The sequence below is a fragment of the Phaseolus vulgaris genome, chromosome 1 (assembly GCF_000499845.2).
Source record: "Phaseolus vulgaris cultivar G19833 chromosome 1, P. vulgaris v2.0, whole genome shotgun sequence".
In the NCBI taxonomy this organism is placed as follows: Eukaryota; Viridiplantae; Streptophyta; class Magnoliopsida; order Fabales; family Fabaceae; genus Phaseolus; species Phaseolus vulgaris.
In genome coordinates, this window is record NC_023759.2 from 49,557,134 (window position 1) to 49,570,811 (window position 13,678).

Below are 13,678 nucleotides of genomic sequence, written 5' to 3' on the forward strand. Positions count from 1 at the left end.
AACCTTTAAAATTAAGCCCTTCTTATTTTTGTCCCAAACTAAAAAGATAATGAACACATGTTTAAAATTCTAATATTGTTAAGAGATTTGCAGTGAAGCTTTTATTAAAAATCCTATTTTTATATTTTTATTTTTATTTTTTATAACTTGAAAATTAACATCCTTTTGGTGACCCAATCGTGTATTATACAAGTGGAGTGTTGTTATCTTGTTAACATAAAATGTTTTGGTATTTTTTCCTTAGCATTAAAGAATGTAGAAGATAAGAACAAGATTTGATTCCACATTTGGTTTGATCTGAAGAAGTTGAAGAAAGAGAGGGAAGTGCCAAGTGGCCAACATCTAAAAGATTGGAGGTTGGAAGTGGGTCCCTTCCATTCATTCCGACTCTGGAAAAGTATCCACGACAAGACAACCTTTTCATTGCCACCTAACGCAAGAAACGTATCCATTCTCCGAACAACACACACCCAACACGCACACGCACCCATGTTCGTATCTACAAAGTACGCGCGCCGTACGCATTCACCCCATTGGTTATATTCTTCAGGAGTTGGGTTGGGAGAGACACACAGAGAGTGAAGAGAAGCAAGACATTGATTAAGGCATGTCGAAACAGACTTACAGCTTCTGCTTCTGCTTCCGCCGCCGCTTCAGACTCCCTGTGTCGGAGGCCCCTCCGGAGATAAAGACCCTTTTCCACCGCTATTCCAATGAGCAAGGCGTCATGACAGCCTCTCACGTCCGCAGTTTCTTGGTTGAGGTGCAGAAGGAGGAGAGTGCCACTGAGGAGGATGCACAGGCCATCATCGATGGCCACAAGCATCTCAGCATCTTTCACCGAAGAGGTCTCAATCTTGAGAGTTTCTTCAACTATCTCTTCAGTCACCATAATAATCCACCTCTCTCATCTTCTCTTGGGGTAACTTTTTGGTTTCATGTACATGTGTTTTCCATTTGTGAATGAATAAATCGTCTTCTTATGCTCTGCTTTTTAGAGAATGTCAATTAGTGCCCTCATATCAGCAAGTGACATGATCGAGTGAATTTTTATATTAGAAATGTAAAGTGCACATTCTAATACAATTCCAACGATCAAAACTTTTTATTTAATGATTTCTTAACAAGTCTTTTCACTGGTATGCAAGTTTTGTTTTTTTTGTCTTTTATGTTCTAATCTTTTATAGTTTTGTGTGTTGGTATCATCTAGACACCCGATGTTGGTTACCTACTCATTAGTCACTATAGTTCTCTATCTCAATTCTCAACAGTTAATACGATGTTTCAGTTCTGTTTATTTTGAGTCAGTTTCATTTTGGTTATAATTCTATATCTTCCATACTGTAAATAATAATTGCTTTGCATAGGTATTGAACATTGATATTGTATCATGTATTTGATGAAGTGAACTTTGTTGTTTTGGTTGTAGTGCTTGTGTGATTATGTTCTTTCTACTATTCCATTTGCAGGTGCACCAAGATATGTCTTCACCGTTGTCTCATTACTTCATTTATACTGGTCATAATTCCTATCTAACTGGGAACCAACTTAGCAGTGACTGCAGTGACCTCCCCATCATCAATGCACTGCAGATGGGTGTAAGGGTGATTGAATTAGATATATGGCCTAATGCATCAAAGAATGATGTGGATGTTCTTCATGGAAGGTTAGTTTACTGGTTCATTGTTGCTGACTTTTAAACAGGAATTTAACACTGCTCCCTTGTTTCCCTTGCCCCTTACTCCCCTTCCTCATGTATTTCTATAAAGAAATCAATCCATCCAACGTAAGCATTCATTGCATAGAGAACACATTTGTAGAGGAAATGGTGTTTCCAGCAATGCCACGAAGACTTATTTATGTATTTACTAATTGAAAACAAAATGGTGCAATATGGCTTGGCATGAAAATGATACTATTCCAATGTATTATTACTAATGACAATCTGAATTTATATTTTTTCCCAAAACAGTTTGAAAATGTCTGTTTTTTTTTGGTAATACAGGACATTGACATCTCCTGTGGCACTCATCAAATGTTTGAGGTCTATTAAGCAGTATGCCTTTGTTGCCTCAGAATATCCAGTTGTAATAACCTTAGAAGACCACCTCACACCCGATCTTCAGGCCAAAGTGGCTAAGGTTAGTAACTTGAAGAAATCAAATTACTAAACTTTGACAAGAGTTTCTCCGAAGGGGAAGAGGAGGAGGGATATGCCCCCATTAGATAATATTGAAGACAATTATGTGGGGATTGAAGAAGAGTCTGATAGTTAGAAACATAAGACAATTTCTTTTGGTTTTGTTGTTGTTTTACGTTTTGAACTTTAAATTTGTGATGTTTTGATTTCATATTATTGTTATTTGAATCTTTAGACATAATATAATCTTTAGTTATGATTGTCTCTTTTGTTATTTTTGCATTTTTTGAAGTTATTTATATATATATATATATATATATATATATATATATATAAATATATATTATATATCGGAGACCGCCATGCTTCCGCCATAACCCGATATGGGTTTCGTTATAACTCTATAAAAGAAATTTGGGGTCTCCGATATGATCCGTTATCTGATATTGATAACACTGATCCTGTTCAAATTTTTAGATGGTTACTCGAACATTTGGAGACATACTATTTTCTCCTAGCTCAGAAAGCTTGAAGGAATTTCCTTCTCCTGAATCGCTTAAAAGGAGGATTATCATATCAACCAAACCACCTAAGGAGTACAATGAGGCAAAAGACGTTCAGGAAGAGGAGGAGGAATCACAAAAGGAAAAGCCTGTGGATGATGAAGAAGCATGGGGGAAGGAAGTCCCTAGTTTGAGAGGTGGCACTATTTCTGATTACAAGGTCTGAGACTAAGTCAATGTTGCACACTAATTGACACTGTTTGTAAGGGAGGGATTGGTTGATTCATTTTTTAGCTTAATATCTTTTGTAGAACATTGAGGATGAAGATGATCTTGATGACGGAGATGATACTGATGAAGCAGAAAATTCACGTCAAAATGCATCAGACGAATACAGACGCTTAATTGCCATTCATGCTGGGAAGCCTAAAGGTGGATTAAAGGAATGTCTCAAAGTGGATCCTGATACAGTGAGACGTCTGAGTTTAAGTGAGCTACAACTTGAAAAGGCTGCTGAAACTCATGGAAAAGAAATTGTAAGGTATTGTCAACTTTTTGTGTTAGTCCTTACTCATTTCTATTGTGAGTGCTCTCAATTTGTTATGAACTGGATATATAACAATATTTTAGAATGAGATTGCGGTAAAAAATGATTGTTTTATGGGTTTTTGTTTATGTATTCTACGATTTCACTAGTCAGAAATATGAGGCAGAACTAGATAGTTCTTAGCTAAGATTTTCAGGTTTTTTGATAGTTTAAAGCCTTAGTGTCTAACTACTTAATACATGTGCTAATGGCACCTGTATGATACAGTAATTAACCATATTGGAAACTGCGTTATGTTTTAGATGACATACCTCATGGTTTTCTTATTCGTTGTAAATTGAAACATATCCAAAGCCCTTCTATTCTATTCTGCTTTGAAACAAATCCATATCAGGAAGTTTTGTTTATTTGCAAATGAAAAGAGAAGTGTTTTTTTCTTGGTTGTTGGCAGGTTTACTCAGCGGAATATTCTGAGGGTGTATCCAAAAGGCACTCGTATTACCTCAACAAATTATAATCCATTGATTGGGTGGATGCATGGAGCCCAGATGGTTGCATTTAACATGCAGGTTTCTACTTCTTCCTCCCCCACTTGTTCTGTTTCATTTTTCTATTTGTACAATAAATTTTACAAGAATGGGAGAAAAATGTCATTTGTATGATAAATTAAACAATATATTCTACAACAATGAGAGAGAAAGAGACAAAAGAGAGAGAAGTGTGAGATGTAATGGGTGATTTAATGGAGAGTCGTATAGGGAAAAGGTGTTAAAACGAGTTGTATGAATAACAGAATAAATAACAAAATACTACACTAAACATTTGAAGTCTAGCTAGCATTTTTACACTTTGAAAGTCAGGAAAAGTTTACTGGACAATAAACTCCATTAAACATCTAGAAAAAGGGACAAAGTTTGTACTATAGGAGATAAAATGTAATGAAGAGATAGATAGAGAGACATAATAGTTCATGATGGAGTTTTTGACATATAAATACTTTTATACATCACAACTATTTAAAATTTAGGGCTGCACTTTTTAGGATAACTAGTGTTTCGCAGTATTTTGGGCTTACTCCATTTATATCCAGGAAGTGGGTGATATTGGATTTTCATGAAGTTTTGAGAAAGTAAAAAGGGATAGAGAGGTGCAGACGGAGGGTGAAAAAGAGTGAATGTTTTCTTACTCAAAATTACTTAAGTTATACTGATTGTAAGATCACTCATTGTGTATTGACTAAATGATATTGAGGTCATGAAAGATGTCCACTAATCAGTTTTCATTGACAGGGATACGGTAGATCTCTTTGGTTGATGCAGGGAATGTTCAAAGCCAATGGAGGATGTGGTTATGTTAAGAAACCACATTTTCTATTAGAGTCTGGTCTTAATGATGAGGTCTTTGATCCTAAAGCTGATTTGCCCGTGAAGAAAACTTTGAAAGTAAAAGCTTTATTGCCAGGAGAATTGAATGATGTTCCTTTCTATGTGACTCTAGTCCAAAATCTAGATCCTAATAAAGCTTATACTTTTGTTACTCTTATTTAGGTGACTATATATATGGGGGAAGGATGGTTTCATGATTTCAAGCACACACACTTTGATCAATACTCACCCCCTGACTTCTATGCAAGAGTATGTTATGATAATCTACTGGATCATTATGTTACATTGATTTGATATCCATATTATAAATTCATTTTTGCTTCCTTATGTATATTTGATGAGCTCTGATGCAGGTGGGGATTGCTGGAGTCCCTTGTGATGCTGTTATGAAAAAAACTGGGACCATAGAGGATAATTGGTCTCCATCATGGAATAAGGCATTTGAGTTTCCACTTTCTGTTCCAGAACTGGCTCTGCTTCGTGTAGAAGTTCATGAGTATGACATGTCTGAGAAGGATGACTTTGGTGGCCAAACGTGCTTACCCGTGTGGGAACTAAGAAGTGGAATTCGAGCAGTTCCACTGTATTCCCAAAAAGGAGAAAAGTACGAGAATGTGAAGCTTCTAATGCGCTTTGAATTCATTTGATTTTGTGCATCCTTCTCCTCCATTTTTGTACAGTCTTTAAAATGTCATAGTAAAAGTGTTTACGTAGCTGTGTAATACTGTAAATGTTGCTTATGTTGAATGGTGTTAGTATACCAATGTTGTTCCAAGGAGTGCGTTGCCACTGTTTTTTTTTAAGATTTCTTTGTAGAAACAAGGTTGTACACTATATAAATTCCTTTGGTTTTCTCGAGGACAAGCGAAGGAGTTGTCATTTGTGTTGTAAGGCTTGTTCATATTCATTTTATGTAATATAAACCAGAGAGGGCTGTGGTCTGAAAGGAGGGCTTCTACTTCATTTCACTACTGTTTGATACTTTGCATTTTTCCCCATTTTTATGCAGGTTGATACATTTCATTCCATTGCCCATGTCTTTACCCTAGAATCCACAAATGTGCTTAAGTTGTAACTCCAAATAATGAAAGTAGTACCTGTGTTATTTGTTTGGCCTGCTCAGTTTCATCCCAAAACTCTTTGAAAGTTCAGAGGTTCAAGGGTTTCTATTACTTGCTCAACATTAACACCACTACCTTCTGAATTAGCACTACGTTTAGTCTTGAAATAAGCTCAAACAACTGTAAAACTTTTCCATTCACATAATACTCCTCCCAGAAACCAATAGATTTATTTAGAAGTGAATTTTAATGTACAACAAAGATAGACCCTCAATTTCAATTTTATAAAATTAACTTAACTTATAAATTGACTTATAAAATATGAAATGTCCTAATTTCTAGACCCTCAATTTTATAAAATTAACTTAACTTATAAATTGACTTATAAAATATGAAATGTCCTAATTTCTAATATGAGATGTTAACATTTTTCTTTTTAAGAACTTTGAAAGTGATTTAGAAAAGTAAAATTGATAATGTGAAGGACTACACTCTTTTGAACTCTCTTAACTTCATACTGCCTCCTTCATCTCTTCTTCATAAAGATTGAATGTTTCATTTTCATTAAAGCCCCCCTCTTCCATACCTACAAAATAAATTGTTTGATTTTGATTCCCCCAACCACATTATATGTGCATCATATCCAATGAAAAAAAATTATGAACAACAAAACATGAAAAAAAACAAAACTATTGGAATCATAAATATGGAGAAACTAAATGGAAAATATATATATATATATACACAGTCATTAAACATGAAACCACACTGTTAAGCAAAATGAGAAAAATGATTTTAGGAATTAAAGGAGTAGTATTAGTACCTCTAGAGTAAGAAGAGATAATGAAAAAACAGAGAAAGGAGTCTTAAAAGTAAGAAAGAAGAGAAACAGAGGATGAGGCAGAGTCCCCATCAGATATCAGACATCGCTGCCAACATGACATCAGCCTGGACTCGTCCCCACTCTCACCCATCCCCGTCACCGCCAACTCTACTCTCCGACTCTGATTCCGACGCAGACGGCTCCTCCGCATCGGAGATCCACCGCCACTCCGACCTGTCGGACTCCATATTCAAGCCTTACCTCGAATTTTCCGGCCACTCAGGCGCCGACCTTTCGAAGATCCAATCATTCCTGACGTCCTCCTCCGCCGGTGCTCTCTCGTGCCTCATCTGCCTCGAACGCATCAAACCCTCCGACCCCACTTGGTCATGCTCCTCCCTCTGCTATGCCGTCTTCCACCTCATCTGCATCCAGAGCTGGGCCCGCCAGGCCTCGGACCTTGCCGCCGCACGCGCTGCCACTCGCCTCCCTATCTCTCCCGCCACAGCCTCCGACACCGCCCTCTGGAACTGCCCCAAATGCAGATCGGAGTACCCCAAATCTCACATTCCCAAAACGTATCTCTGCTTCTGCGGGAAGGTGGATAATCCTCCCAACGATCCGTGGGTTTTGCCACACTCTTGCGGTGAGGTTTGCGGAAGACCGTTGAAGCACAATTGCGGGCACCATTGTTTGTTACTCTGCCATCCCGGGCCGTGCCCCTCTTGCCCCAAACTCGTTAAAGTTCGATGCTTTTGTGGGTGCATTGAAGATGTTCGACGATGTGGATTCAAGGAATTTTCATGTAATAATCCGTGTTCCAAGGTTTTGGATTGTGGGGTTCACCGTTGCGCTGAGGTTTGCCACCGTGGCGCTTGCCCTCCTTGCCGGACACGTGGCGTGTATGCCTGCCAGTGTGGGAGGGTGAAAGAGGAGAAGGAGTGTTGTGATCGTGTTTTTCAGTGTGATCATCCGTGTGAGAAGAGGCTTGGCTGTGGGAAGCATGTTTGTGAGAGAGGGTGTCATCCTGGTGAGTGTGGTGAGTGTCCCCTTAAGGGGAAGAGAACGTGCCCTTGTGGGAAAAGGGTTTATGAAGGAATTCCTTGTGATGCTTCTGTGCAGCTTTGTGGGGCTACCTGTGATAAGATGTTGCCCTGTGGCTACCACAGGTGCCCAGAGCGGTGCCATCGTGGACAGTGCGTTGAGACTTGTAGGGTTGTTGTGAAGAAGTCCTGTCGATGCGGGAGCCTCAAGAAAGATGTAAGTGATTTCTGTTTTTTTGAATTTGGATGTGTTTTGGTTTATGGTAGGTAAGGTTGATTGAACTCAGAGTAGGTTCCTTGCTATCAAGATTTGGCATGTGAAAGGAAGTGCCAGAGGATGCGTGACTGTGGTCGGCATGCTTGCAAACGGCGCTGCTGTGATGGGGATTGCCCTCCCTGCTCAGAGGTTCGTGCCTGTTTTTGTAGCTGCTTTCTTTGGCAAAGGATTTATGAGTTGTGATGGCGATGACATTGATTATTTTTTTGTTTATGAAAATTGTTAGATATGCGGAAGGAGGCTTCGATGTAAGAACCATAAATGCCCTTCTCCATGCCATAGGTATGTCCTCTGTATGTGTTACCTAGAGCTGAAATACTGCTTTCTTTGTTGTTTGAAAATTAGTTTCTTGATTCCCTAAACTGAAACCATTTATGATATTTGATCTGAGCTGAAATCAGATCAGCCGGTTAATTTTTTAGTCTGAAACCCATGTTGGCTAGGCTACTTTAGGCTGAGATCAGGCCATCCCAACTGCTTTAGGGCTAAATCCTGCTATCTGCCTGCAACAATCAGCTCTTCTAAGTTCTTATCCATATGCTGCTTTTGGCACATGGATGCCAATTCATGTGTCATAAAATGTGATCACAATGGACTAGATAGAGAAGGAACATATTACTATTTTATTTAAAAAGAATAGAGGAACCAAAATGATCTCTTATGCGTAATATATTTACAGAACTATATTTTATTCTCCAACTAAGAACACATCATCATGATACTTAAATTTGTTCTTGCAGAGGTCCTTGTGCTCCTTGCCCAATAATGGTGACAATTTCATGTGCGTGTGGAGAGACACGATTTGAGGTATGAATGCGGACATTTGGATTTATCCATGAGAGTACATCTAATCCTGTTACATGAAATATAACTCTTGAAATGTGTATGTTTATGATTATTGTGAAAAGTCCAGTTTATATTTTGAAAGGCTCTGACTTGCAAACTTTTTTTTTATATTAAAAAAAAAGAAATCAGAACTCATAATTGTCATTAGCAGGTTTGATTTGATTGTGGGGAGGTCTCTTTGGTGTTGAACATTTGATTAACAAAAGATCATCTTTGTTTGTGAAATATAATCATATTGTAATACAGTGGTAATTTATGTGAAGGCAAAGTCATTTAAAATTTTGAACATATTCTGGGAAACAACAAAGGTAAATGCATAATATCAAATATGGGGGTTTATTAGTGTTAATTTATGTACTATATTTTGTAGTAAGTGTGATGTTCCTATTTGTATATTACTTGTTAGACCAGCCTTTTTTAGTGCATTCCATTTAATAAATTGGAAGTTCAGGGATCATGTAAACAATGGGTTACATTTTGCTGCTTCCTTTGGACTTTTGTATTTTAATTTAAGTAAATTGATCTTAATCTTTGCCAGTTGTTTGGGTCAATAAACACACATAAAACACTGGTATTCTTTATTATTTTTTCCTTTGTGTTTGTTTATGGTGGTCTATTTTCTCTTTTCCTTTGGTCAAAATGGCACTGTTATCTTATAGGACATTCTGGAATTCGATCCTATATACTTGGATCTCTTCAAATTTAGTAAAACTTGCCTGAATTATCTTGTGCTGAGTATTGGATTTTCTACCAGGTTCCTTGTGGTATCGAAATGGACCAAAAGCCTCCTAGATGTCCCAAACCATGTCCTATCACTCCTTTATGTCGGCATGCATCAAATTGCAAGGTACCATTTGATTTGACTAGTTTTTACTCTGGCATTTACATTTTCAATCAGAGATATACTGAATTTATAGTTGGCTGAAGCTATGGTAGAAAATAAATAATTTAGAAAAAAAAATTATGGCTCGTTTTTCTATTATTGGTAATGTGATGTATTTAATAGGATGTCTATCCCCATTCTACTGTGGTATTTTTTTATCAAACCTTTTAAAGATTTGAAATCAAATAATTTTAATTCCCCATTAGGTTTTGGGATTTGATCCCTGGTCCCCTGATACATGGTTATGCTCTCGATATAATAAACAAATAATTTTTTTGTACAACTGTCAAATAATTGGAATATAAGGGAAAGTGGGAAAAGATAGTAAAATTTGGCTCTCCATGAGGTCTAAAATTTAAAGTAGTGTTTACTGTCAAAGATCAAATGTGGATTTGACTTTTAAAATTTTATGTCAAAAAACTTATTTCATTAGAATCATCATGAGTGTCTAATTCTCCTCGTTGTGGCTGATTTCAAATATTCAGACGAGACCCTTAGTATTTGAGCAGAAGCTAATCATATGAAGTATAAATTTATGAAGCACTAATTTAATTGTTTTAACTTGAAATATTATCATTTTACAGTATGATCATTTTCTACCAAGACATGTTTATTATATTGTAGAATATTTTGAATGAGTTTGGAGCAGGTTTGGGTCATACAGCCCTTTCTTTCGTTTGGTTTGAGTATAACCATTTATATGATTTGGTACCTGTTTGCTATCCCTATTTTGTAAAAGTGCAATAGTAAGTCTTTACAACAAAATATACTTTCTTGAGGATTATCTTGTTCTTGGGTTGCTTCACAAATTCCATAATCAAAATAGAGCTTCCTGTTTTATTTGTAACTGTTTCTGGTGTTGAAAATATCCATTAAATAATGAAGTTAACTTCCTTCAATGCTTGGTACAATTAAATTTGAAAATGGATGATTACATTTCATTATGCAATTATTTATTTATAAAATAAATATTCATAGTATATATTGACGAGTTTCTATTGCTGTTTTTCTCTAAATCTGAATGATTAGAAAACTATCCATAGATATCATTATTATAGTTATATCTTTAATTTTTCGAAAGGAAGTGTATGCTTAATTTTTGTCGGTTCATCTTTTTTCTTTCCATGTTGTTAACAAAATATGTTTTTGTCTAGCCACATAAATGCCATTATGGAGCTTGCCATCCTTGTCGGCTACCTTGTGCCAAAGAGTACCAATGTGGTCATACATGCAAATTAAGGTTTGATAAAAGTTCTCTTTATCTATGATAAAATTAATGCCTGCATGTTAGGACTTAAGATATTTTGAGCATTTAGCAAGAATGGGAAGTCCTAAAACAAAGATTCACTCGTCTCTCTACTCAAGTTCTTAACTCTGGACAAAGTAATGCATGTGGTTCATCATAGTCTAGTATCACACGAGTTAACAACCAGTCCATACATTTAACTTTTAGGTAATAATATCTTTCCTCAACTCTTGTCTTTGTGAAGGTGTCATGGTGCTAAGCCTCCTCCTAATCAAGAGTTTACTCTGAAACCAAAGAAAAAGAAGATTATACAACAAAGTGAAGGTGTTCCTGGCACTCCATGCCCTCCTTGCCCAGAACTTGAGTGGAGATCATGTGTTGGGAAACACATTGGAGCTGACAGAATGGTTAGTTTTGCTTATCTTCAAAGCTCTATATGAACTTTGACGTGCAAGATTTGATGATTTTGCCCAAAAGCAACTTCTTTTATGTTGCTAATATAGTCATTGTTATCTTTTCATCCTACCATCAGATGGTTTGCTCTGATAAATCACAGTTCTCCTGTGAAAATTTATGTGGTAATCCTCTACCATGTGGCAATCATTATTGTACAAAAACCTGCCATGCCTTGGAGAACCAGTTACGAGAAAGTGAACCATGTGAAGATTGTTATCTTCCTTGTCAACAGGTGTTAGATCTTCCTTAATTCCATTAATTCATTGTATTTTAATATTTATTTTTCACTGGCGGCTTTGTCATTTATAGTATTTGATGTAATCTCTATGTTTTATCACTGCATTTATGCTTAGTCAATGAAGTTTCTCATTTGTCTTCCTGTGTAAAATTAAGAAACTCTTCTGTATAATTTCTAAAATCATAACTGATAATTTGTTGCTTGATGTGTTAACTGCATTGATCAGGAACGAGAGCCTGCATGTCCGCATAGTTGCCCTCGGCGATGCCATCCTGGAGACTGTCCTCCATGCAAGGTACTCATTAAGCGGTCATGTCACTGTGGTGCAATGGTTCATGTGTTTGAGTGTCTATATTACAATAGCTTGTCCGCAAAGGGTCAAGAGACTGTCCGTTCATGTGGTGGGCCATGTCACAGGTAATTGAAGACTAGAATTTTTTTTTAAATCTTGTTTTAGTCCTTGAAACCAACTTTAAGTTCTAAATCTCTGTTAGACTTTGGTTCCTTCCTCTTTCTTCCTTGTTTCTTGTTCTGTTAATTGTTAGTAAAGCTAGATGACAGCCCTATTGTTCGCATGGTTGCAGAAAGTTGCCAAATTGTACGCATCTATGCCCAGAGACATGTCATCCTGGTCAATGCACAAATGCTGAGAAATGCTGTAAAAAGGTATTACAGAACTCAATAGTTATAACACAATTAGCTCAAGTGATGTTTTTGTACTACTGTTCTTTCTACTGCATTCGGAGAAAATGAATACACCTATTATTGATTAAATTTGAATTCTAAAATATGAAATCATTCTTCACAGGTCACAGTTCGATGCAAATGCCAAACACTGAAAAAGGAGTGGGTTTGTCAAGATGTTCAAGCAGCATATCATCATATGGGTTGCCATCCAAAGGATACACCAAAAAATCAATTTGGAATTGGACTAATTCCTTGCAATTCTGATTGTAAGAGTAAAGTGCAGGTTGTTGAGTCAGAACTACAATTACGTAAATCTAGGGTTACTGAGGTAATCATGTTTCTGTCAGAAATTTCCACATATACTCTATAACCTTTTCTCTACTTTATTTATAAGGTTTGGTCACACATAAAAAAATCTTGCTTTTATACAGGCATCTTTGTGTGTGCGTGTTATTTATTATGGTATTAATAAATTTCAGAACCAACTTAGAGTTATATACCAAATTACAAATACACTTATAGATACTGATGTCTGGCAAAATATTGTGTGTATTTTTGGATGCTTACTCCTTGAAGAGAGGGAAGAAAAGAAAAGGATAGGAAAGAGTGAAATTCTTCGTGTTTTTCTACCATATACAAGTTTATTTTGTTGAAACAAATTTTTTCAATACCTATAAATATTATAAGATCTTATACAATGCATAAAAACTCTCTACTCTAATTTATAAATTATGTTGTTTTTTTTCGTTTTCATTAAATTGAGGAGTCATGCTTTTATTGAGATGTGCCGTGATAGTGTCTAATACTTTAGTACTTATTGAAGGTACAAGAACAAGATACAGAAAAATCTGCTCGAAAGCGAAGAAAAAGGAGGGAACGGGTTCTTGAATCCAAGGAAACATCAAAACTACAGGTAATGTTACTTTTCTTAGTAATAGAGCTATATTTAAGTTCCAATTGTCTTTTTCTTCGCTGACCACTTAAGAATGTAATCATTGAACAGAAAATAATTTCCGGAGCAAAGCGGCTTCTTCTTTTTGTCTTTATTTTGATCATACTTGTTGCTGCTACATATTATGGGTACAAGGGACTTTTGTGGCTCTCTGATTGGATGAATGAAGTGGATGAACGAAGACAAAGATATTCTGGAATCAAATGATTATCAGTTTGATTGCCCCCTTTTTGTTAGTCTGATTACATTATTTGTATGCTTCCATGCATTCTTTAATCCTATACTAGGAAGAATAGACATTTAGACATCCTGAGTGTTTCCAAAGTCCAAAAGTTTAGGAAATTATGGTCGAATAAATTTTTTACTGAATAGTACTTTTTTTGGTCTGGATAAATTGTCAAGAATTTTGTAGTTATGGTAACTGCAGAAAATTGATTTTGGAGCCACTAAAGCATCTTTGGGTTGGACCTTTCGGTACCCTTATTGTAACTGGAAAAAACCTGACATCTACATTCGAATAATAATAGAAAGTATCATTTCATTTGCCAATTAGAACACTGAAACTATATATCTATGGAAATATGTATGTTG

The 13,678-nt window shown here is 36.2% G+C and overlaps 2 protein-coding genes across 3 annotated transcripts; both read left to right on the forward strand.

Annotated features, from left to right (window-relative positions):
- Positions 1–422: 422 nt before the first annotated feature.
- Positions 423–5,538, forward strand: LOC137815075 (phosphoinositide phospholipase C 2-like). 2 transcript variants are annotated; one of them, XM_068618109.1, is made up of 9 exons: positions 423–922; positions 1,470–1,666; positions 2,006–2,141; positions 2,618–2,863; positions 2,955–3,184; positions 3,642–3,759; positions 4,480–4,632; positions 4,738–4,824; positions 4,929–5,538. In XM_068618109.1, exons 1-9 carry the CDS (start codon positions 608–610, stop codon positions 5,220–5,222), a joined length of 1,776 nt encoding a protein of 591 aa, XP_068474210.1. In that variant the 5' UTR covers positions 423–607; the 3' UTR covers positions 5,223–5,538. The 2 variants fall into 2 exon arrangements, with proteins under 2 accessions (XP_068474210.1, XP_068474211.1); XM_068618110.1 differs by lacking the exon at positions 4,480–4,632 and having other exon boundaries at positions 443–922.
- An 870-nt stretch (positions 5,539–6,408) lies between these two features.
- LOC137815077 (NF-X1-type zinc finger protein NFXL2) lies at positions 6,409–13,636 on the forward strand. Its single transcript, XM_068618111.1, has 13 exons — positions 6,409–7,719; positions 7,795–7,908; positions 8,006–8,061; positions 8,520–8,586; positions 9,380–9,472; positions 10,663–10,748; positions 10,999–11,161; positions 11,287–11,442; positions 11,675–11,865; positions 12,033–12,114; positions 12,257–12,463; positions 12,959–13,048; positions 13,139–13,636. Exons 1-13 carry the CDS (start codon positions 6,532–6,534, stop codon positions 13,292–13,294), a joined length of 2,649 nt encoding a protein of 882 aa, XP_068474212.1. The 5' UTR covers positions 6,409–6,531; the 3' UTR covers positions 13,295–13,636.
- The last annotated feature ends 42 nt before the right edge of the window (positions 13,637–13,678 follow it).

Coding starts and splice junctions, on each gene's coding strand:
- LOC137815077 (XM_068618111.1), top strand. CDS start 6,532: ATGAGGCAGAGTCCCCATCAGATATCAGACATCGCTGCCAACATGACA. Junction 7,720..7,794: donor GCGGGAGCCTCAAGAAAGAT/GTAAGTGATTTC, acceptor AACTCAGAGTAG/GTTCCTTGCTATCAAGATTT. Junction 11,866..12,032: donor TGTGGTGGGCCATGTCACAG/GTAATTGAAGAC, acceptor GCATGGTTGCAG/AAAGTTGCCAAATTGTACGC.
- LOC137815075 (XM_068618109.1), top strand. CDS start 608: ATGTCGAAACAGACTTACAGCTTCTGCTTCTGCTTCCGCCGCCGCTTC. Junction 923..1,469: donor CTCTCTCATCTTCTCTTGGG/GTAACTTTTTGG, acceptor TTCCATTTGCAG/GTGCACCAAGATATGTCTTC. Junction 2,864..2,954: donor GCACTATTTCTGATTACAAG/GTCTGAGACTAA, acceptor TATCTTTTGTAG/AACATTGAGGATGAAGATGA.